This window comes from Peromyscus eremicus, chromosome 9, assembly GCF_949786415.1.
Source record: "Peromyscus eremicus chromosome 9, PerEre_H2_v1, whole genome shotgun sequence".
Taxonomy (NCBI): domain Eukaryota; kingdom Metazoa; phylum Chordata; class Mammalia; order Rodentia; family Cricetidae; genus Peromyscus; species Peromyscus eremicus.
Window position 1 is genome coordinate 5,855,573 of NC_081425.1, and position 24,266 is coordinate 5,879,838.

At 42.8% G+C, this 24,266-nt stretch overlaps 1 protein-coding gene across 1 annotated transcript in view; it reads right to left on the bottom strand.

The window, feature by feature from the left end:
- The window catches only part of Dnajc3 (DnaJ heat shock protein family (Hsp40) member C3), a 42,641-nt gene extending 19,677 nt beyond the window's left edge, over positions 1 to 22,964 (bottom strand). Inside the window, exons 1-4 of the mRNA XM_059273207.1 lie at positions 22,755 to 22,964; positions 7,543 to 7,653; positions 4,564 to 4,688; positions 2,130 to 2,204 (exon numbers count right to left, since the gene is read on the bottom strand). Coding sequence (XP_059129190.1) covers positions 2,130 to 2,204; positions 4,564 to 4,688; positions 7,543 to 7,653; positions 22,755 to 22,836 — 393 coding nt within the window. The 5' untranslated portion in view covers positions 22,837 to 22,964. The remainder of the gene's footprint in view (positions 1 to 2,129; positions 2,205 to 4,563; positions 4,689 to 7,542; positions 7,654 to 22,754) is intronic.
- Positions 22,965 to 24,266: the final 1,302 nt, after the last annotated feature.

The following is a 24,266-nucleotide window of genomic DNA, read 5'->3' on the forward strand; positions in this document are numbered from 1 at the left end:
ATTTAAATAAGGTACAATTTTGAGGAAATGTTTCTTGGTAACAATTACCCCAATCCCATGTACACAATAAAGCTTTTTGCAAAGTACATGTGACTTCTACCATAAAGATGGGTTCTATAGCTTAAGAGCCTAGGATCTGGTATGGTCTCTGTACATGTGACATCTCCCCTAAGGATGCGTTTGTTCTGTTGACTGAGAAACAAAGCTAAAGATGAAGGTCTTGGGACAATACTCTGGGTGATCTGGGTGAGTTCTGGTTCTACAGATAGCAAAGGTCACCAGGTACTTAACAACATCCATTGCCAAATTTCTGGGTGGAAAACAGGTACTCATTTCTTCCATTAAGGAGACAACCCTGAGTGATTAACATTTGGTTTCTCCAATACTTATCTGTGCGTACCTCTCATGCCCTCCACACAAAGGCCCATATGTTAAAGGGACTTTTGATTAATCCTTACCTTGATACTCTTAGAAAGTACTGGAAGTCTTAAGAGGTAAGGGCGTATTTTCGGTCATTGGATGCACACTACGAGGCAGGACTATAAGACACCCGTGCCCCGCACAGGTCTCCCCCACCACGATGGACTACATCACAACAGAGGCAAGGGCAGGGGACAAATGCAAGTATGAGACAAAACAAGCCACTCTTCTTCTGAAGTTACCCCATGTATTTTGTTATAGTCAGAGAAAACCCAGCAAGCAGAAAGTGGGGTGTCTGTTGTACACAGAAAAGGAACCCTACTGCAGAAATGTAATTTTAGGAAACAGTATGTAGGTTTTGAAAACAGTTAAAAATACAACTACTATATGACCTAGTAATCTCCCTGGATAGTAAGGAAGTGAAATCATCCCTTTGTAAAGTTACCTACACTATAATGTTCAGTGCAGCTCTATTCACAAGCAAGATACAGAAACAACTTATTACTAGTGTAACCCTAGGAAGTCCCCACTATGATGTTCATTATAATTTTCATAAGTTTGAGTTCCTTCCAATTGATACATATGTTCTTAGTCAGTACTAATGGAGAGTTTGATAAATAATTCAAAGATTTATACTTGATTTTAAAATTAAATTGCAATTGACAGTTATTTACCAAATACCTAATTTTTACCACAATCAAAATGCAGGTTTTCCTTATATACTGTTGGTAAGAATGCAAATTAGTACAGCCTCCCTGGAAAATAGTATGGAGGTCTTCCAAAGGCTAAAAATATAGGCCTATATATGATCCAGCTGTACTACCTGAGTATATATTTGAAGGACAAGAAGGCAACATACAGAGATACCTATATACCCATGTCTGCTGTGACACTATTCACAAAGGCCAACAGAGTCAGCACAGATACTCATCAATAGATGAACAGATTAAAAATAAATGGTATATATACACAACGAAGTATTACTCGGTCATAAAGAATGAAACCACGCTATTTGCAGGAAAACTGGATGGAAACACTGACTACATGTTATGTGGACTGGCTGGCCAGAAGGTCGGTCCTAAGATCAGCCTTTCTCTGCTCTCCCAGCTCTGAGATCATGTAGGATGTCATCCCAGCTTTTCCAGGGGTGCTTGGACAACAAGCACTTTACCCATTGGAACCATGTTCTCAGGCCCACGAGTTCATTCTCTATGTAAAGGAAGCAAGCACCTCCACCACAAAGTGTACAAATCTGCCTTTCTCTTGAGTACATGGTGAAATGATATGGACACCACAGAACTGTCTGAAAATAAATCCACGACTCACTGTCAGTAGATGTTTGTTTGCATGCCTATCTTATGTACACATGTACCCAGGATCATGTCAAAAGCTATTGAGTCAAAGAGTCACGAGTGCAAAGTACTCAAGAAGCTTCAACTTAGAGACTGTGAAGCATGTTTCAGCTGACCTTTCTAGATTCTCATGTAGGCTAAGTTAAACTAAGTGAGCCTATAAATGAATAAAGACATATACTGATTGTGTGCATTTTATCTTCTAACTATTAATATGATTCTTTGATGCCAGAACTATGATTTCTATATATATTTTTTTCTTTTTTAGCTATAAAATTACTATTAAACACCTTATTACAAAGAAAAATAAATTCTGCGTTGTCTCTCAATTATATCCTCTTGGAGCTAGGTACTTACCACTTTCTTAAAATCATCTTCCGCTTCATCAAGTTTTCCTTGTTTGAGTAGTAAGTGGCCTCTCTGTAATCTTGCCTAGGAGGTAAAAGAGGGGCTATCCTGAGTACTGTGGATTTCTAAATTTTCTTTAAATATAAAGAATAAAACTAAAAATGTAATCAAGTTACTAATATTCATTTTTCCAATATTTGTTTGACTTAGCACTGAGACAATTCCTATAGCTTCAGAATGTGTACAATTTTTATCAAAGTATGTTTTCTCTAACAACATATTTTGCTCAACCCAAAGAAATCATAAGCAAGGCTTGTTTTGGGGGTTTTTTTGGGGGGTGGGGGTGGGGGAGGGGGGTTGTTTGTTTAAGATATAAGGTTCCTTTTGAGAGTGATAGAATGTCCTGGAACTAGACAATGGTAATGATTGTACAAGCTAAAAATATACTAAGACTCATTGAATACTTCAAAATATAAAAATTGTATGGTACATAATTACATACCTTTGTTTTAAATGTGCTGGGTATCAAACACAGAGACCCACAAAGGCAAGTGATACAGGGCTCTACCTTCAAGTAACTTTCCAGGCTGGATATTAATTTTAAAAAATACTTTCTGACACCATCCTTTTTTCCACTATAAGTTGCAGTGAGACTATCAGAGCTCCAGAAGTAGGTTTGCTTTTCATTAACTCTTTAGTGTAAATATTTACTGTAACCACAACAACAGTGTCTCTTCCTCCTTCATGTCTGATGTCCTTCTTCTAACATGTATAGTCCTAGCTCTTCAATGCATCCCTCTCTCTGATGACTAACTTCTTCTAAAACACGGAAACCACACTGATATTCCACTTGATTTATGTGTTACTTTTACAGAACATAAAATTTCCCTAATCCTCTATTAAATACATCAATACACACAAAAAGGACGATTAAGACCATTTCAGCTAGCTAATGACTAATCATAATGCTAAGAAAATGAGTTACTTACCTTTTGTGAAAGGTTATACTCAGCTGTGTCAAGTAATAAAGTCAACAAAAATATAACAGTTGGAAATTCCATCTTAAAATAATAATACAGCAATATTTCAAATCAAATGTGTACTACATAGCTAGTCAATAGGCTCAAATCCTTTTGGGAATATAGCAAGTTATAAATAACGGTCACAAAATTAATTAATTAATTAGTTAGTTAGTTAATCTGAATGGCCCATATATGCATTCTGCTGATGACGGTCTTAAATGTGAAATATTCCACACAGGTTCATGTGTTGAATATGAGATCCTCAGTTGATGCTGCCACTTTGGGAACTGGTAAAAACTTCAGGAGGTGGGGCCTACCTAAAGGAAGCAGGATACAAGGGGTGTATCCTTGGGTTGGGGACCATATCTTATCCTGGCTAATCTATAGTCTTCTCTGCTTCCTGTTGGCCATGAACTAAGTACTTCCTCTGCCCTATGCTCCCACTGCTCTGGGAGCTATCTCATCACAGGCCCACAATCACAGAGCCAAGGACCGTGCACTGAATCCTGAAAGCTCTGAAACCATGAGTTACAATGAATCTCTCTTAAGTCGTTTATGTTAGCTATGACATCACATTGATAAAACTATGCACCACCAAAGGAATCCCCGTCCAACCTGTGACTGCCCTAAAGTGACGTGCCAGTCTTGAGGCTAGGGGACTGTAAGCTTCTGTACCTCCCAAGCGTAGACTGACTCCAGGGAGAAGCACATCAACACTGCTTGCACTCCACAACCCCCGCCCCCAAATGGGCTACTCTCTTCACTCCCCCTGCCTCAATTGAAATGGAAATGTTGTCAGTCTGCAGAAATCCTGTCCTTTCAGCCTCAGGTCTCTCTCACACCGTGTCCTACATTCCATCCTTCACACAGATTTTCTAAACTACTGTCAAGCTTCTGAAAACCATCACCTCACCGACCCTCTGTTACTCTTCCACACAAACCTTCTTTTGGTTTTGTTGAGGCGGGCCCTCTACAGAGCCCTGACTATCCTGGAACTCATTATGTAGACCAGGCTATCCTCGAACTCAGACATACGCATGCCTCTGCCTCCTACAGACCTCTGCCTACCGTGTACTGGGATTAAAGGCATACACAGCCATGCCCAGCCTCCATACAGACTGCTAATTCCAAGAACTCTGCTGTTATTGTCCTTGTTACTGAGACAAAATCTGGCTATGGCAGACCTCAGGACCCTGAGCTCAAGAGACTCTCCTGCCTTCGCCTCCTCACTGGCTGGAACTAGAGTTATGGGCCACTGTGAAGAGCAAGTGTGAGAAGTCTGAATTTCTCGTTTGCCACTCCACACAGGACAGTGTCCATGTCCTCTAGTAACGCCTATGGTCCCAATACTCACTGTAGGAAACAGATTGCCTCTTCCCATTTCCCTTAAGCTCTCCATTGAGCAAGTTAGGTACACTTACTGCAGTGAAATCCATCTTCAATTCAATCACTTTAGTTAAATCAGGCAGTGCTGCTTTGGATTTTCCCATCGCTAAGAAGACAGTAGCTCTCCTGTAGTATGCAATATAGTTATCAGGGTCGCCATCTGAAAATTAAAGTAATAAATATTAGCTCTCTGTAATTTATTTTTGACGAAGTCAACTGAGAAAATTACAGTTTACAAAACAGGCATGGTAGTGTGCAACTTTAATCCCAGCACTTGGGAGGCAGAGGCAGGCTGAGTTTTAGGACAGCCTAGTCTATATAGCGAATTCAAGTCAAGCCAGGGTTACACAGCCTCTCTGCGAAAACAATCAATCAATCAATCAATGGCATTAAGAGCTTGGTACACAGTCGAGTGACACTGTGCTTAGGTCAGTGGAACACAGGGCAGTTCCTGAAGGGTGGTACACCCAGAAAGAACACAAAAGCTCCCAGTCTTCCCCTTCGCCTTGCCCTGTGCACCCCCTCTCTGGATGTGCGTCTGTATGCTCTGTAATGTTGCTCTCTATCCTAACCCAGGAAAGATGCTGGATTCCTGAAATTCTTAGGGCCGTTCTAGCAAACTAACTGAACTTAAGAAGAGGTTCATGGGACCCCTGATTTATACCTGGTAGATCTGGGACTTCGGACTGGCATCTAAAGTGGGCAGCAGTTTTGCTCCAAATCTATGGGTTTTTAGGCTGCTACATCTAAGCATACAGTGCCAGAATTCAACTGAACCTAACTCAAACCCAAAGAGAACCTTTAGGACTACTCAACAGGAAGAAGTCTCTATACATATGGGTAGACTGAAATCAAAAAAGTAACGTATGTTGGGTAAGTACAGAGTTGAAACTGAGTTTGCTTCTACCTATGCCCTCAGAGCATCAAATGACAATGGTTCAACATAGAAACGAAAAGAATCACCTTGCTTAGAGCTCGGGGTCACTTGCATGGTACCTTACTTCCTTTCACTTCATCTTAAAAATAGCAATTATGGGGGGGCTGGAGAGATGGCTCAGAGGTTAAGAGCACTGACTGTTCTTCCAGAGGTCCTGAGTTCAATTCCCAGCAACCACATGGTGGCTCACAACCATCTATAATGAGATCTGGTGCCCTCTTCTGACCTGCAGTCATACATGCTGTATACTAAATAAATAAATCTTTAAAAAAAAAAAAATAGCAATTACGGCGGGGTGGGTGGTTCAGTGGGTAAACCACTGCCACACAAATACGAGGACCTGAGTTCATACACCCAAAGCCCATTTAAAGCTTGTCACATTATCACACACTATATTTTATTGAAAAATAAACTGCCTCTTTACTTGTCAGGTGTTGACTAAACCACTCTGCACCACAAATCAAGGTGAGAAATAAATAAAAAAGGACCTCAGAAAAGTCAGTGTCAAAAGACTTAGGTTAAAATGTAGGCAGTAACTTACAGGAAGATGCTGTCGAGCTGGGCATGGTTGTAGACCAGCATTCAGAAGGCAGAGGCAGGAGGAGCTCTGGGAGTTCAAGGCCAGTTTGGTCCACTTAGTGAGTTCTAGGCTAGCAAAGACTGCATACTGAGATTCTGTCTGAAAGAGAGAATGAGGACATGCTTTAGGTCCTCAGAAGCTATACATTCTGTCACCTCTTTTCTTTAGACATCACAATGACAGCTGGTGGTACAGAAAGATACAAGTCACCCGAAAGAAACACCATAGGGGAGCTGGAATCTGACCAATAGTGAAGAATCAGTGAACCAGAAAATCTCAACTCTGAAAAATCATCAGAGTCATTACGACATTGACAACCCAACCAAAGAAAAGCACAGCACACTGGGTGAGGTTTGCTAGGGACAGACGACGTTTCCACCAGAATCTTCTGGCTTTCACTGGATGTTGACTAAACACAATGGTGGCTTTCATTATGACATTTTCCCACATGGATATGTTGAATTTTTACTATATTCAACAACATCCACTCGTTCCTGTTACTTCCCGTCCCTGCTGAGCTCTCTCATCTCCCCATGGTCCCTCTTCTAGTTTCATGTCTTTCTTGTCTGTCTGTTTGTTTGTTTGTTTTGGTGGCCCAATGAGTCTCACAAGGGTTGTTTACAGGGTCCTGGTTTAGGTAAGGGATTATTTACAGGAGAATAGACTCCTTAGCCAGTGGAAATAGCACTGAAGAAAATGTCTCTCCCTCCCCTAGCAACCATTAAATGTCCCTCAATACTCAGAAAGACAGGCGCCTCATGATGCTCCCCCCTGTAATTTGCCTGTAGGTGGAGAGAATGGTTCTTTCACCTCCCACTCCATGACAGGATGCTGACAGGCCCAATCTTGCACAGGTCTTATGCCAATAATCCTCCACTCCTTCTGCCTCTCACATTCTTTCCACCATCTTCCTTACATTTCTGAGCTTGAGGGAGCTGTGCTCCTGAGGGGCTGGATAAGGGAGTTCCACTTACAGCTGAGCACTCAACAGTTCCTTACTCTCTATGAGTCTCTGGGGTTACTACTGCTCACTGCAGAATGGAGTTTCTCAGAATGACAAAATCTTGAGTTATTCTTAATACATATATGAATAAGCCTTAGTGACCTCTATTTTTTTATAGATTTGTTCTAAAGAGTGTGTGTGCATGTGTGTGTGTGTCTGTGGAGGTACACGCATGTGAGTACAGGTGCTTGAGGCCAGATGTATCAGATCTCCTGTAGCTGGAGCTTCAGGTGGTTTAAGCCAACAGACTGGGTGCTGAGAATTAACCTGAGGTCCTGTGGAAGAGGAGTACATGCTCTTAACCACTGAGCCTTCCCTCCAGCCTCTTCAATGACTTCTTCTGTTAGATACATATGCATTCATGTGTTGTGTGTTTATTAATCTAACTCACCCAGAATCCTGAAAATATGTTCAATGGTTTATTTAACATGTAATAATGCTTGAAGTGTTATCCAAAATGGGAGAGAGTGAGTGGTCAGGGTTAGGGTACCAACCTACTGCAGCATGAAACTGGGATAAAGCATCAGCCAGCTGTCCAGCTGCAAGTAACTTCTTTCCCAATTCAAGATGTTTCTCCACATCTGCATTTACTCCACATTCAGCACCTAAAAGTAACAGAATAATGAGTTAACTTTCCATGAAGCAAAATTTAACCCTAATAAATAAAAAGTTAAAGATACCATTTATCTGTCTCAGTCATCTACTAAAATGAGAAAAGTCACAGAAACTGAAAATGACAGAGAGTAAAAAAACAGTTTCATTTTATAGAGTATAAAAAGCTCCCAAAATAGCCGGGCGGTGGTGGCGCACGCCTTTAATCCCAGCACTCGGGAGGCAGAGCCAGGCGGATCTCTGTGAGTTCAAGGCCAGCCTGGACTACCAAGTGAGTTCCAGGAAAGGCGCAAAGCTACACAGAGAAACCCTGTCTCAAAAAACAAAAAAAAAAAAAAAAGCTCCCAAAATATACCTATATTCAATTTAACCAACCCAAAGAATAAAAGCAGCCTAAATAAAAGAGAAGTAGATTACAAGATTGATGAAGTTATTCGGAACAATCAATTAGTACTCCTTTGCTAAAGCTGGGAAGATGGCTCAGTTGATAAGATGCTTGTTATGTAAGCATGAAGACCAGATATGGATTCCCAGCACCCACAGACATGCCAGGAGGGCATGGCAGTCCAATGCAGAAATAGGACCTCAGGGCAAGATGGCCTGTAGCACGAATCTTAAAGGTCTTATTAATAAAAACAAACCTGGAGCCAGGTATTGGGGTGAATGCTGGAAGATCAGAGAAGCAGAACAAGCCACAGCCACCTCACCTTGCCAATTCCTCAGCTGATCCTGTTTCCTCAGACTGGATGCCTCTCAGCTGAACTGTGCTGCTCAAAAGTCTAAAAGCTTAACCAGGCTATAGTTCCTCATCCTCATGCCTTATATAACTTTCTGCTTCCTGCCATCACTTCCTGGGATTAAAGACATGAGTCACCATGCCTGGCTGTTTCCAGTGCGGCCTTGAACTCACAGAGATCCAGGTAGATCTCTGCCTCTGGAATGCTAGGATTAAAGGCGTGTGCTACCACTGCCTAACCTCTATGTTTAATATTGTGGCTGTTCTGTTCTCTGACCCCAGATAAGTTTATTAGAGTGCACAGTATTTCCAGGAACACAATACCACCACAATGGCCAGCTAGCAAACCAAACTGAAGGCTCTAGATTCAGGGAGACTCAGCCTCAGTAAATGAAAACTGAAGAAGCACGGTTAAGGAAGACACCTGATACTAACCTGGCTCCCACATGCAGTGAACACACATGCCCACACATGAGTACACATATATACAGACACCCACCACACATGCATGTGCACCTGCACACATGATGTTCATGCACACTTATGAACACAGGCACAGACCACACTTTTTTTTTAAAAAAAGAACTGCTTCACTAAGCTAGAACCTCACCTTAATGAATGACTATCAGACAGTCTGCTATGATATCCAAGTATTTACTGAGCACCTACAACATACCAGGCACTGCTCTAGTTATCTGGAATAAGTGAGCCCTGCTCTTTGAATCCTCCCAGTACCAGGCATTATAATGGGAGGAAACAGACATAATAAACAGTGAATTGCATAATCAGGTAAAACTTACTGTGGAGTAAGTCAAGTGATGTGAGAGGGTCAACAGTGAGAGGCCTCTTATAGAAGTAAACAAATGGTCCAAAGCATCCTTCCTTGAAAAGCTGACATCTGAGCAAAACTTAGAGGAAGTAAGCAACCCATCATGCAGGCATGGAAAAGGGCCTTTCCAAGAAGCAGCAGCTAAGGCAAAGGCTTTAAGTCCACGGTGTCCAGATATGCTCCAGAAATGACAAGAAGACCTGGATGACTGTAGCAGAGCCACAGAATAAAGCAGTATGAAATCAAAGACTAGAAAGCCTTGTTATATCCTGTTTTGAATTTTACCCTGTGAAAAATAGAGCTAGTGAGACATTTTAAGTAGAATAATCTGAATAAGTAGGCCAATTACCTATAAACTCTCTTTACTCTGAATTCCTCCTTCAGCAGTCGCCCTGACATAATAATGCACTACAGTGTTCAGGCATTTCTCCTTCACAATGAGGACAATGTTGTTCGTTAGAAAGGGAGCTGGAGAGAACTACAGGAAGGATGCCTCCTGGTTCTGCTTGCTGGTGTTTGTTTGTTTGTTTGTTTTTCTGGCTTCAGCTGCAAAGTGAGTATGTGTGGTGCTCTGCCCCAGCCACATGCCCAGGCCGCAGCAATACGGCAGCCTGGGCCCAGGAAGGGCACTGTGCAGTCACCTTCTAACCTCACAACTCACGGCATCGTCCACATGTCCATGTAGAAAACGGATCCACACTGGCGGATCTACACCTGGTGCGACTCATGTTCTAACCTCACAACTCACGGTGTCGTCCACATGTCCATGGAGAAAACGGATCCACACGGGCTGATCTACACCTGGTGCGACTCACGTTCTAACCTCACAACTCACAGTATTGTCCACATGTCCATGCAGAAAACGGATTGACATGGGCTGATCTACACCTGGTGCAGCTGGTTTCTGTTCTTCTGTCAACTGTAGACCACTCTGGCTGGTCTCAGGGTCTCACTGTTAGCAAACCTGAGCTACAACTACAACTCAACCAATCAAGTCTGACCCTAGTCCTGAGAAGAGAGCTCTTGAGGCTGTCTCTCAGTCCTAGAATATGTTTCACTGTTCTTTTTACATCTGTAGTTACTAACGTACTATAGAAAAAAAGATTCTATTAAACTCACCCTCTAAAAATTTTTGATGTGGTGTGTATATTATGTATGCATCTGTACCATGTGTGAGGGTCGACATCAAGTAGTCTCTTCAATTACTCTCCACTCTCTTATTTTTTAAGACAGAATCTCTCGTTGAACCGGAAGCTTGGTTAACCTGGCTAGGCTGGCTAGTGTACAAACCCAGAGATTCACCTGCTCTGCATTCCTAGTGTAGAGATCACAAGTATACACCATCCTGCTCGACTTTTTCTTCACACCCTGGTCCTCACACTTGTACATCAAGCACTATACCAACTGAGCCATCTCCTCAGCAATCCCTCCTTTTAAAACTACTATGTGCTGTTTCCTGAATGGGCCCAAACTGTCCCTGGAAATGTTCAAGGAGAAAGACCCACAAAAAGGTGCTTTGAGGTTTTTGTTCATATCTTGACCCTGAGTGAGTGCAGAGCTACTTGCCAGGGGGAAGTGAAATGCTAGTAATCAATTCAAGCACTAGAATTGGTTCCGCTACCACTATGGGCTAACATAACAACGTACTCAGATACATCTTAGAAGGCCAAGTACCTTCCCTACACTTGACCATAATGGCAGAAATGATGAAAACAAGGACTGGGATAACGGATGGATTCTTTTCAATGCACTGAAGTATTTGAGAAGAATGTCAAGCTCAGGACTAATTCTCAGCTGAAGTCAACCTGGGAGTTTCCATAACAACTCCAAAATAATCACCCCATTCCTGTGCCTCAGTAGTCACAAAGCTGGTCTAGCTAAAACCAGCTGTAAAATTGTGAGGACTGCAAAATTAAAATTATAGTTGAATCCAATGTCCCATCAAGTCTCACCATGTTTTTCCTGTAAACACTGGGCACAGATAAATAAATAACTGGACCCTAGTATTCTGTAGTGGGAACATATGTTTGGATGCAGTTGAAACTGACTCTTTGCTGTGGGATTTTATGTATGTCAAATGTGTTGCTCTGATTGGTTAATAAATAAAACACTGATTGGCCAGTAGCCAGGCAGGAGGAAATATAGGTGGGACAAGGAGGAGAAGAATTCTGGGAAGTGGAAGGCTGAGTCAGAGAGACACTGCCAGCCGCCACCATGACAAGGAAGATGTAAGGTACCAGTAAGCCACGAGCCACGTGGCAAAGTATACATTAATAGAAATGGGTTAATTTAAGATATAAGAACAGTTAACAAGAAGCCTGAGCCATTAGGCCAAACAGTTTAAATAATATAAGCATCTGTGTGTTTATTTTATAAGTGGGCTGTCGGACTGCCGGGGCTTGGTGGGACCCAGAGAGAAAACTCTCTAGCAACAACTCTTATCAAACTTACTTGAAGCAGCTTCCCCTTCCTTATCTAAGGAAGCTCTGTTTGCAGTGTTTAAAAACTATAAAGCATTTTTTCTTCTCTTCTAGTTATCTAGAGCATATAAGCAATCTGATACAGCGTGTTTGTGTAAACAGAACATTCATCTTTGTTCTCCCTATTTGACCTTCAAAAACGCCAAAAGTACAGTGAGCCTTCTGATTTTATAGCAACGTAGCTACTTATATAGGGTCAAGAACAATATTCTTATAGGAATATATCATTGGTAAGTGTTGAAACAGTCACTAACAACCTGACTAGAAATCTAATTGGAATATGACGCATACATCTATAGCATATACGATGACAAAGAAACTATGACTTTATGTAGTGACTACAAATCTGGGCTGTGGAGTACAGAGGAGGCATATGGTAACTGGGTTGGTACCTGATATATGCAGTTGCCTAACATAGTTGCTTCACATATATACAAGTAAGGAATTTCATATCCTGGCAACCCAAGGAACCTTAGCTTAGTGGACTTTGAGAAACAACATTCAAACGCACTCTCTGAATTGTGCCATGGACGGACTCCAAGCATTCTGAGTGTTTCAAACTCTGATCAAATGAACACAAGGACCACAGCCAGGCAATCACCCTTCCAAAGCCATTACTCAGACTGGAAATGAGTACTTCTGAAACACAAAGAAGTTCATGAAATCAATTATTTTTGTTTTGTTTTGTGTGTTTTTGAGACACAATTTCTCTGTGTAGCCTTGGCAATCCTGGAACTCATTCTGTAGACCAGGCTGACCTCGAACTCATAGAGATCCTCCTGTCTCTGCCTGCTTCTGCCTCTTGAGTGCCACCACCACCCAGCTCTAAGGGCCAATTCTTAAACAGCCTAACACTAAGAAAGAAAATAAAACAAAATTAGTAACACACATTTTAAAAATTGTTGAAAATGAATATACCTAATAATCTTACAGATTCAAAAGGTTGCAACATCTATTTCAACCCAGCTGTGGCACCAAGGACACAATAGAGAACAAGAAGTAAACAAGATAATTTCCTAAGTGCCGATCTGCTGCAAGGTGAGAAAGCGCCCGGGGAAAGGAGTGATGAATACAGATGTCAGTAAGGCCTCCCCGAGTCAGTCATGGCTGATAGAACCAGAGTAACAAGGGCTGGAGAGTGGTGCTCAGTGACACATGCCACAATCACATCCAGGCCACAGAACCTGCAGCAAGCCTGCTCTGACCAAGCTCAGCTCCAAGGAAACCAGATGAGGTTACAGACAGTAAGAAAAGTGGGGACAGACAGAGGACATGCACAAGCCAGATCAAACTGCAAGCCCTGGATCGACGAACTTTAGATGTTCATGTGAGTAATAAAAGAAGCCTCTAGGATGGGCTTTAGCAAGAACTGAAGGTCTAATTTATATTTTTGAAAGATTACTTTGGCTGCAGTGTGGAAGATAGATTGGAGCCAGATATGAATTAGAAAGAACTGTGGTGATGTGAACTCAGTATGTTGGATATATTACGTAGACTGATTTCATATATGCTTTCAAAAGATAATCTATCTTGCTGTACTGATCACTTTTTCCAACAAAAATATATTAATACACTATTTATATTTTTTAAATTAGCAAAGTAAACTCAGGAATATGTTTTGTTTAAATTATTACCGTTGTAAATCGTTGATGAGGTGGCTCACTTGAGTAAAAGGCACTTGCCACAAACTGTGGTTACCTAAGTTTGATCCCTGGAAAGAGAAAACTGGCTCCTACAAATTGTTCTCTGACCACCAGAGGGGTACCAGGGCACATGCACAACCATTCCCAAAAATACACCAGTAAAAATAAGTATTTTGAATTGTTTAAAAGTCATGAAACATTGCTGAACTATAGTTTTGAGGTATACTATAATGATCAGGTAATACAAGGCATGTGGGTAACATGGTTTTTAAAATCTTAAGTCTTCTCTGTTGTGTAGTCCTAGGGCTCAAACTCAGTCCTCATACACACTAGGCAACTGCACTACTAAACTCCCCCCAGCCTAGTCTTTATCTCTTTGTATGTAGTTAAATATGTATAGATGATACAATAATAATATTTCTGATGTGTTTCAAAATATTCTATAATTACAGACACAATAAGATCAGCAATGAATTAGTTAGTAATTGTTGAAGCTGCAGGATGAATACATAGGGGTGTAGTAAACCATCCCCAACTTAAAACTGTCTAAAATTTCTCATTAATAGTTTGTTTTAAATCTTAAAAGGGATAGGGTTGGAGAGAGGAAAATAGGCACAGGCAATAAATTTGTATCTTTAAAAGGTAATTTCTAATATAAATTGTACCCACAGCATTTATACTTCCTATATAAAATAAAGAAAATTACACATCATTAATTCAGGAGAATGACATGCACAAAAACTGTGGTAGAATTCTACTAGGAAACGAACCAGTGGTCAAAGAAGGGTCAAAGCACTGTGACTGAGCTGCAGAACAACCCTGCCTTCCGTCTCCAAATTAAAACACTGAGGACAATGTTCGGGACATGTTGATCAGTATCCTGGTGTCATCAGGGAGAGGAATCTTTGAAACAGCGTGAAGATTTCAAACATTTCCTTTCTACATTTTCTCAGAGACACAACCAAATCAATGTTCTCAATTTCTCAAATGAGAAGAGTTAAAGTCTGAGATAAACCCAGGAAAATGAAGCCAGGCATAACAGTGCACACTTGTAATCCCAGCACTTGGATGACTGAGTCAGGGGGACTGCCATGAGTTCAAGGCCCTCTTGGGCTATACATCAAGAGTCTGTCTCCGAAAAAAAAGGAAAATATTTCCTGATCCATCCATATCAATGATCAAGAGGGAAAAATAACATGTGAAGAACTAAAAACTGACCGTGTACTAGATACTTCTGTGTGTCTAGTTCATTGAAAAGTCTAAAATTTTCTTTGATACTTTTATAACTAATTAAAAAACAAAAACCTGAGGCTCATATAAATTGTCAGTTCTACCCAAAGATTCAGAATGACTTCCAAACAATCTATTTCCAAAGCCCATCTTTATTTTCCACACAATGTATGATCCTTCTCATTTAGCACTATTTCAACACTGTAGGTTGATTCTTAAGTCCAGTGGGAGCGAAGAATGCATTTGTAATGTTCTCTGAACTGCTATGTCACATGATAGCACACTCTTCCCCCCAAATATTGAGATACTCTTCCAATTAAATTCCATTTGCTTTCTAGGATTGAAAGAAGCATTTAGTTATGGCCATGCCACCTGAACAAGTCTAAGCACATTTGAAAGACACATTTTGCATTTCTCTGTTCCTTCAGAATCAAATTTTGATCTGTATTTATAATTTTATTCAATCAAATTTCTATTTGGTTATAACACCACTATCTCTATGAAAATTCCCATGATCCACCCTGTAACAATGCAGAGAAAATTATTATTCCTTTGGTGTACTTCAGTCACATTTCTACAATAGAACACGCCATAGTCTAAGAGTTGGGGAGTGATGATCCCTTTTACTTCCCAAAGGTCTCCAAATCCTATCTTAACCTTCCTCCAAATCCTGAGTCCATCTGCAATATTTTCATACTACTGGGTAGTCACTCGAGATCCTTTCAAGTTTAAAGGCAGATAGCACACTTCAGACCTACGTTCCCTGATACTGCTCCAGGCTCTTAATCATCCACCTCTCCTCTACTACCTACTTTCTACTCTTACAGCAAAATGAATTGGTTATACTTCCCTAAATATGTTATATCCTCATGCCTCATGTTTTTATATTTGCTGTTCCATGGAACAGCCTTCCCCAACTACTCACCTAGAAAATTCTTAGTCACTCATCAAGATGCTGTCCCTGGACTAGGGATGTAGCTTAATGGTGAAAGGTGCTGGGTTCTATCCTCAACACCACAGGAACAAGCAAACAGACAAAACAGATCCTGCCCACAAATGCTGGCTCCTCGGCGAACCTTTGCTGCCTACCTGTCCTTCTACCTCCTACCATACTTTGCATTCCCACACTCACAAATGCACATCCGCTTTGTAGTATCGCCATCAACATACTGCTTTTCAGTTTAACCTGTCTCTCACAACTTTGATTCCCACCCTTACCCCAGCACTATGAATCAAGTCTGAGAGCAGACTCTGTCACTTTTCCCCTTACATCACAGAGTTCAGTAAATTACAGACGGTGAACACTGAATGTTTATTAAAGGAATTATTGGCCTTCCTACTTGAATATATTACAAGTCTTCAGAATAACAGTCTAGAACACATACAATTATCAAATCAAACTGCTCAGGCACTAATGTCAAAAAAAAAAAGGTTACTTTATATGTTAGGGGATATTTTGATCACACTCTGACACTCCTGAGACTGCCAATAAAGTTTACCTTGAATCAGATGGAGCTAGCTACTAGCTGACCAGAATTAGCCACAGAGGTTTTTTTGGAGGAGATAGGACATATAGAGAGACACAGGAAGTAGTAGGGAGGGACTTAGAAAGATCTGCAGGCCCTTTTTGGATCTCAGAAGGAAAGAGAGAGGTCATTGGTCACTTCTCTCCCTCTTCTCTGATCAATCAAGTTTTTACCCCGATAATAACAGGACAAAATAAGTAGCCACCTCACTTGTAGATTGTTGGCTGTCTTGCAACATCTAAACTCTATTTTGAGCCACAAATTTTATTCCATTGCTGCACACTATGTGAGTATTATTCTCCAAGAGACAAAGCAACTAAATATCATGCAATTTCCAAATCAGCACTCAACAGGTTTCTCCTAGATAACTATCAATCATGGTTCAACAATGAAAACAGGAAGAGTGGGGAAATGGAATAACTAATCATGTCATTCACTCAAGACTGTGGGGAAAAAAAAAACAAACCCTTAATCAGAAATGGTCAGCCATTTAGAAGTTAAGAAAGCTGATATAAGCCTCATGAGGGAAGACTGGGGTGAAACAAAATGGTGGAAGCAAATAAGAGATGTAAATGTTTATGATTGTTGCTAAAATAATGTATAAGAAAAATAGCAGAATAAATACTACCAATCACTCTTTAAAACTGTGTTACTAAGTTTGAGAAATGGCTCAGGAGGTAAGAGCAGTTGCTCCTGAACACTTTTTGCTCTTGCAGAGGACCAGCACCTACATGGTGGTTCACAATCACCTCCAGTTCCAAGGGATGTAACTCTTCTTCTGACCTCTGTGGGTACAAGATATGTACACGGTACATAGACATACGTATATGTAGGCAAAACATCCATACACATAAAATAAAAATACATAAAGTCTCTCGAATAAATAAATAAAATTCTGTTACCAACAGAACCAAAATATATAATCCAGTAGCTTCAGGGACAAATGATTAATATTAGAGAACAGTTAAGGTACAAAGGTATGTTGGAGTGCTGCTGAGGGGAGCCATCTAGTGGAAGGGAAGGAAGTGATGACCAGGGAGAGGAACACTTGCTCTGACTATCCCTGAAATTCACTGGTGGAAACTTAATCCACTGTGGTGGGATTGCAACATTCGGGAAGTAAGTCATTAGTCTGTGCTGTCAGACATGTACTAGTGCCTCATCAAAGGCTGCAGGGAAGAAGCTGGTCCTTTTGCCCTTAGACCTTTGCCATGTGAGCCACAGCAGTCAGCCTTTCGTCAGTGTGAGAATTCAAGAAGGCCTTTTCACATGCCTAGAATCCCAACAAAAGAGAAGCTAAGACAGGACACTGAGTTTGAAGCCTGCCTGGAAAACACAGCAAGTTCATAACCAGCCCGAACAACTTCAATTTTTAAAGGCCAACACAGGTTATCAAGTGATATAGGACTTCTCATAATCAAAACTACAATCAAGCTGAAAATACTTAGACTGGGTAGCAATATGGACAGAGATGTAGATAAACTAGGGAATTGTGTTGTGGAAATAAAGCGGTCCTATTTTGCTCTCATCTTCAAAAAAATACTATCTAAAAGAATGAGGCAAGTGGAGGTCTTCAGGCTGGCTCAGTGGGTAAAGCTTTGCCACCAAGCCTGGTGGACTTAACTTGATTCTGGAGCCCACACCATGTGGAAGAAGACGAGAACCACCTCCTAGAAGTTTTCCTCTGGCCTCCACACATGTGCTATCACACAGCCCAACTCTCCCCTCCCCCAGTTCTGTTGTTGTTAAGAATAAGGTCAGGAAGTAAGAGAAGGAGAATTTAAACTGGACTTGGCTATTTAAGGGAAAGAATTTAAAATAACATTTTTCAAGAACAGACACACTGAAGAACTGTAAGAATATTAGCAACATTGTGTGTGCAGTTGAGATCAAGACTGTGTGTCTAGAATGAGACTAACAGTAAACTAACTAACAGTTGTTCTTCTCCATCTGTGTTTAGCTCTTATGTACAACAAACAAGATGCCAAGCTTGAACTTCATGGGTTTGGAGGTATGCCAGGTAAGGAGAGCCAAAGAACACAAGAGCAGAGAAACGTAAGAGTATTTGTAATACAGTGGCCGCAGTAACGGGCAATTAAACTTGGAGAAAATAGATAAGATATTGATACTTCCCAAATGCATGTCTTAAGTGCCCTATTCTGTGAACTCTTAAGGTAGACAATGTTATACCATACATACCTCATCACAGAGCCATATAGCATAACCTTTGCTGATTCCAAAACTCCAAGCAACAAACCCATCATATTTATCTATTTTTAAAAGAGCCAGTTTCTAAAGACATGGACAGAAAAATAAATTTATGGTTGAAAATAAACGTATGAGTTCTGAAGGGCAGGTGACTGGGTTTCCCTGGGATATTTCTACGTAAACAGAGATAAGTTGCTGATTAATAACTCAAAAGAAGGCAGGTGTGATGGGGCATGCTCGTAATCCTAACACTCAGAAGGTAGAGGTGAGAGGATCACCACAAGTTTGGGCCCATCGTGATCTACATATCAAATTCCAGAGTCCATCCAGACCAGCCTGGGCTCCAGAGTGAGACTGTCAAACAAAACAAAACACAAAAACAAATCAAAATAAAACACACACACAGACAAAAATCAATCAACCAATCAATTAATTAAAAGAGAAACTAGGGCTGGAGAGATGGCTCAGAGGTTAAGAGCACTGACTGCTCTTCCAGAGGTCCTGAGTTCAATTCCCAGCAACCGCATGGTGGCTCACAACCATCTGTAATGAGATCTGGCACCCTCTTCTGACCTGCAGACATACATGCAGGCAGAACACTGTATACATAATAAGTAAATCTTTAAAAAAGAGAAACTAAACTTAACCACAATTAACTTCACATGGAAAATAAACCTTACTCCTCCAGGGATCTCATCTCAGAACCACCTTGTCCAAACAGAATGGAAGCAACTGCAACTCCAGGCATTCACTGTGTTGTCGGAATAATGAAGAGCAGTCCTAGGCCGCTCTCATCTCAGCCAACTCCAGGCATTCTCTCAGCAAAGGCTGGCTGGAGAGATGAACTCAAACACTACTAACTCTATAATCTAGCTTGCTGAATAATTCAAACCATCTGATTATATAAACTGTTTAAAGTCATTCATTTAAAAAATTCTCTTCACATTTAACTTGTATCAGAGATTCTACAAAAGGTAAAATACACTCTTAATTTATCAGTTTAAGTAAAACGTATCTCAACCTTTTGTATGAATAGATTTTCGAGTCTTTTCCCATGATGGCCAAAATATATGGATTAATCAGATTAATTCAGTGGAATTAAAAAATGAGTTCCTGATACAATTCAAGAAAATAAAGATAAAGCTATGGCAACAAAATGTTAGTTTTTTCAGTCTGTACTCATACTCAAGCCACTAAATAAGTCATAGCAACAAACTGAAATATCTTATTTGTACTGTGAGAATGCTAAAGTAGATACTAAGTTCTCTCTCTCTCTCTCTCTCTCTCTCTCTCTCTCTCTCTCTCTCTCTCTCTCTCTCTCTGTATCTCTGTGTAAGAAAGAGACAGTTTCCACTCCAGCGCCTCAACTCCCTAGAGTAGGAGTTTCAAGTGGTTGTGGTGCTGGGAGCTGAAGTCCCACCCTCTGCAAGGGCAGCCAGCACTCTTAACCACTGAGCCACCTCTCTAGTCCCTAAAATTTTCTCTCTACTCAAAAATTCTATTTTTAATGCTCTAGATTTCTTTTCAAAGGCTCTTAGGAAGAGAATGCTAAGAGTCAGTCTTTCAATTCATGATATGTGCTCTCCTTCTATGGATTACAACAGAAAACCTAGTTTAAAGGGGTATTTTTTAAGTCAGAAAAAAAAACAAAAACAAATCAGTTAGGCTAATCATTAATAATATTATCTATAGTCTGAAACTGTGCTTCACATTCCCTGTTCACATGAAACTCTCTCCAAGTCTTAGGTGCAGTATGGCACCACTGGACCTGCATGCCTCCCTCAAAGCTGAGGTTAATGAACCCAGATATAACTTATTAAAGAAAATGTAAGCTGATCGTTGGCTACTTTGCCTTGATAACTCTATCACCAACTCTAGGGTCTAATAAATAGCAGATCCCTGATTTAATTCCTACATATAATTAGTACACCAGTGGCTCTCAAAATGTGGTCATCTGGGATCCTTTTAGAAATGCAAATTTTCAGATTCCACCAAGACCTACGAAATGAGAAGTTCTGTAAGTGTTCCTAGAACTCTTAAAAATCCTCCACGTGAGATTCTGATATACAGCTGGAGGACCACTGTTTTGGGGAAGACAGCATGTTTTCTTTTTCTTCCTTTTTTTTTTTTGGACAAAATATCACACTGTAGCTCAGACTGGCCTAGAACTCATGATATATATATAACTCAGGCTGGTCTTAAATTCATGACAATCCTCCTGCCTCAGCCTCTTGAGTGCTGAGATCACAAATATGAGCCAGCACACCTGGGAAGAAACATTGTACTGAACCTGCTAGGAAACCACCTTCCTGTCACTTTTTTTTTTTTTTTTTTTTTGGTTTTTCGAGACAGGGTTTCTCTGTGTAGCTTTGCGCCTTTCCTGGAACTCACTTGGTAGCCCAGGCTGGCCTAGAAACTCACAGAGATCCGCCTGGCTGCCTCCCGAGTGCTGGGATTAAAGGCGTGCGCCACCACCGCCCGGCTTTCCTGTTACTTTCTATTGGTAACTTAAAATGCTTATTTTTCTCAGCTGCCACAACTTAGAAATGCTTGAAAACAATGCTATCAATAATTTTCCTGTGTCCAGTTCATACAGAAGGTAAAGTTTATTTTTCAAGATTTTATTTACTCGTGTGTGTGTGTGTGTGTGTGTGTGTGTGTGTGTGTGTGTGTGTATTCAGTGCCTGTGGAACCAGAAGGGGACACTGGGAGTTGGAATTACAATGTGAGCAGCTGATCTGGTGCTGGGAACCCAGCTGTCTTCTGCAGGACCATCAAGCACTCTAACCATCGCTCCAGCCCCAAGATAAGTTTTCATTAAGCTCTTAGAACACCAGTTCCCACGTGTGTAAAACAGACTATCACAAGTCTCCACGGAATAAAAGCTGGCTTACAAAAAGGCTCTTTCCCTCTCCATCACTTGCTATTTTACACAGGTAATACTCCTGAAAAAGCAACACTCCGGCTCTCCCCCGAGAGGAGCCGCTTCCCAGACAGAAAAACTCAAAGTTTTTTTACAGAAATACCACAGTAGATAAATGAAGTGCTAAAAGTCTTAGGAATCATACATAGAACAGTAATTTGAAAGAGGTGACTGATCTACAAACTACTGGAAAAGGTAAAACAAACAAAAGTATGTCTGTAATAAAAAAAAATAGATACTAAACATAACAGACACCTTTCTCTTAAATATCCAAGCCATTAATAATAACTGAGCATGATTAGTGAGAGGATAGAACGAATTAGAAAATTCGAGAGAATTAGAATAAAATGACCTATATATTAAAGTGGTCAGGCCTTCAAATATTCCAATCCCCTCCACTTTGCGGCTGGTTTCAATGTCAAATTTTTGGTCTCAGTACTGTCACAGCACAAAATCTGATTTGAGGTTCAAAGAACATATGGTCATCAAGAAGCCAAAACAAACAATCCTACCTTTAATGGGGATGTAAAAACTACATAGTATGACTTTTTAACAAAGAAAGAAATCCACATGCACCTTTGTGAGGGTTTCACCATGAACTATCCCCAATTTCAGCTCCTCAATCCCCACCTCACCCCCATGGAATATTCAACTGTTTACTTTCCTTAACAACTATCCCCTCCTGCCCCACGACCTGCGTTTTGGGAATGAGTACAGGATCAGTGCCCAGGACAGATCTGTCACTACAGCACAGTAACGAAGCTGGGAAGCATTATTCAATGGGCATTTGGAGCTTCTAAGTCCTCCCCGCTTACAGCCAAGATGGGACAGGCCTCTTGTTTTGCTATTCTGTTGGGAGTAGCCAACATTCCAGTCTGGAGGCCACGGTGAAATGTAAGCGCTCCCTATCTTTTTAAGAAGACACCACCACCACCACCACCACCACCACCACCACCACCACCACCACCACCACCACACACACACACACACACACACACACACACACACACACACACACACACACACCCCGAGGACTAGAAAAAAGTAGCACCAGCATGAAGAGAAAAAAAAGAAAAAGTTGAATGACGCCATGCTGGGAACTGTGAACCACACACTCAGAGCCCGGCAACTTAGGAGCTGGGAGCCGCAAGCCCAGCGCGGACTTCTCCAGGCACCAGCCTAAGTTGCGCACCCGACGCGGGGTGCTCAGGGGACGGGACTCACTCTGGACCGGCCCTCGCCGGCCCCTGGCTCCCCCGCTCCGTCCGCACCCCCGACTCCTGCCAGCCGGACCTGTCCGGTGCGAGCCGCCGTTATCCCTCCTCCCCGCCGGGGCGCGGGGCTCCCGGCGGCGTCCCAGGCCGCCGTCCCGGCCTCGCGGCCCGCCCGGCCCCCTCTGCTCGGCTCGGGCCGGGCCTCCGCCCGTTTGGCCAGCCCGGCGCCCAGCCTCGCGCCCCGGAGCGCCGCTCCCGGCCGGCACCAGGACCCCAAGCCCGCCCCGGGGCAGGGCGGGACTCACCTTCGTACTGCAGGTCCACCAGGACCAGCAGGAACGGGAACACCGCGCCCAGCCGGCTGCCCACCGAGCCGGGGGCCACCATGTCCGAGGGCGCCGAGGCCGAAGAGCAGGAAGGTGCGCGGCCCAGCAGCCCGCGCGGCGCACAGCCCGCAGCCCAGCGCCCGCCGTCCGCTCGGTGACTCCAGTCACTCGGGCCTCGGCGGCGGCTGGCGCCCGGCGGCGGAAAACAGCGGTGGGCGGGGCCCGCAGACGCCACGCCCCGAGCGCCGCCGCCGCCCAATCGCCTTGCCCCTGGCCGCGGCGCGGCCCGGCTCGCCTGGGTCGTGGTTGGCGCCGATTGGCTGAGGAGGCTGACGCCCCGCCCCGGCTCTGATAGGGTAACGTGGAAGCACAAGACGAGGCTGCGTCCGCAGGTCGTGGAGCTGTCAGCGGGCTCCAAACCGTCGCCGTGGGCCGGGGAGGAAGCGGCTGGGGAGGCCGGGCTGCGGCCGCTCAGCCCGCATGCGCAGGCCGCGAGGACGCTCAGGGGCCGGCCTGGCGGCCCGGTTGGCAAGAGCGATCCCCGGGCCGCCCGGGTGGGGTCGGGAAGGAAGGTGCGGCCGCCGGCCGCGCTGCAAAGGCAAACACGGTCCCGGGAAGTCCCCGGGGACGTCGGGGCCGCCTGGCATTGACTTCTTCAATGACACGGGCCAGCTAAAGGAACCCACGTAGCCGCTCTCCGTGGGCGAAGGGCAACAGTTTATTCCAAACAGCCGAGGCTGTCTCTGGGCGAAGCCGAGGAGCGCGAACGTGGCGGGGGTGGGGTGGGGTGGGCATGTGTCTCCCGGGTCATACGGGAACGGGAACCTGGGAGGAAGGGGGCCTGTGAGTAGGGACTGAGAGAGGCTAGCGTCGACCTTGACGTGCTAATGGAAGAGTCCTATGTCCCTCTTAGCAAGTAGGAAATACCTTCAAGCCCCGTAGGGGATGCTGCTTCTGTCTAGGTGCCCCATCTTGGGAAAGGGAATTTCTTGGGGGACCTGGCACTTCTGAGTTATTCCAGTGAGTCAGAGATGCAAGCAGGAGCCATCCAAGTCTCACAGCGGGTCTGGGCGGCACTCTTAAAGCCCCTAGCCCCTTCCTAGTCTCTCCAAAGAAGCTTTCAGAATCACTCCCCTCTTTTATTGGGGTAGGTTGGCTAGCTGTGGAAGGCTTCCACGTCTCCAGGCTCTAACCTGCCCTAAGCCAGATATGTACTGGTGTGTCCTTCAAATGCTTCGATGTAAAACCATAGCCCATTTCTTGCTCAGTCTTCAGTATTTACTTTGTACTTTCCCAAGAGACAACTTGGCAGTTTGGAGTAAACTTTTCCCTTTTTCACCCACTGGAGCTGCTATTTGGGTTTCCTTACTGTTCCTGTTTCTTTCAAAGAGATAAGAACTTGAACAAGATCGAGTTCAAATTACTCAGTTAGCCTTTGGTTTAGCTGTTTCTTCTGTTTTGAACGCGCTTTATACACCAGCAATGTTTTAC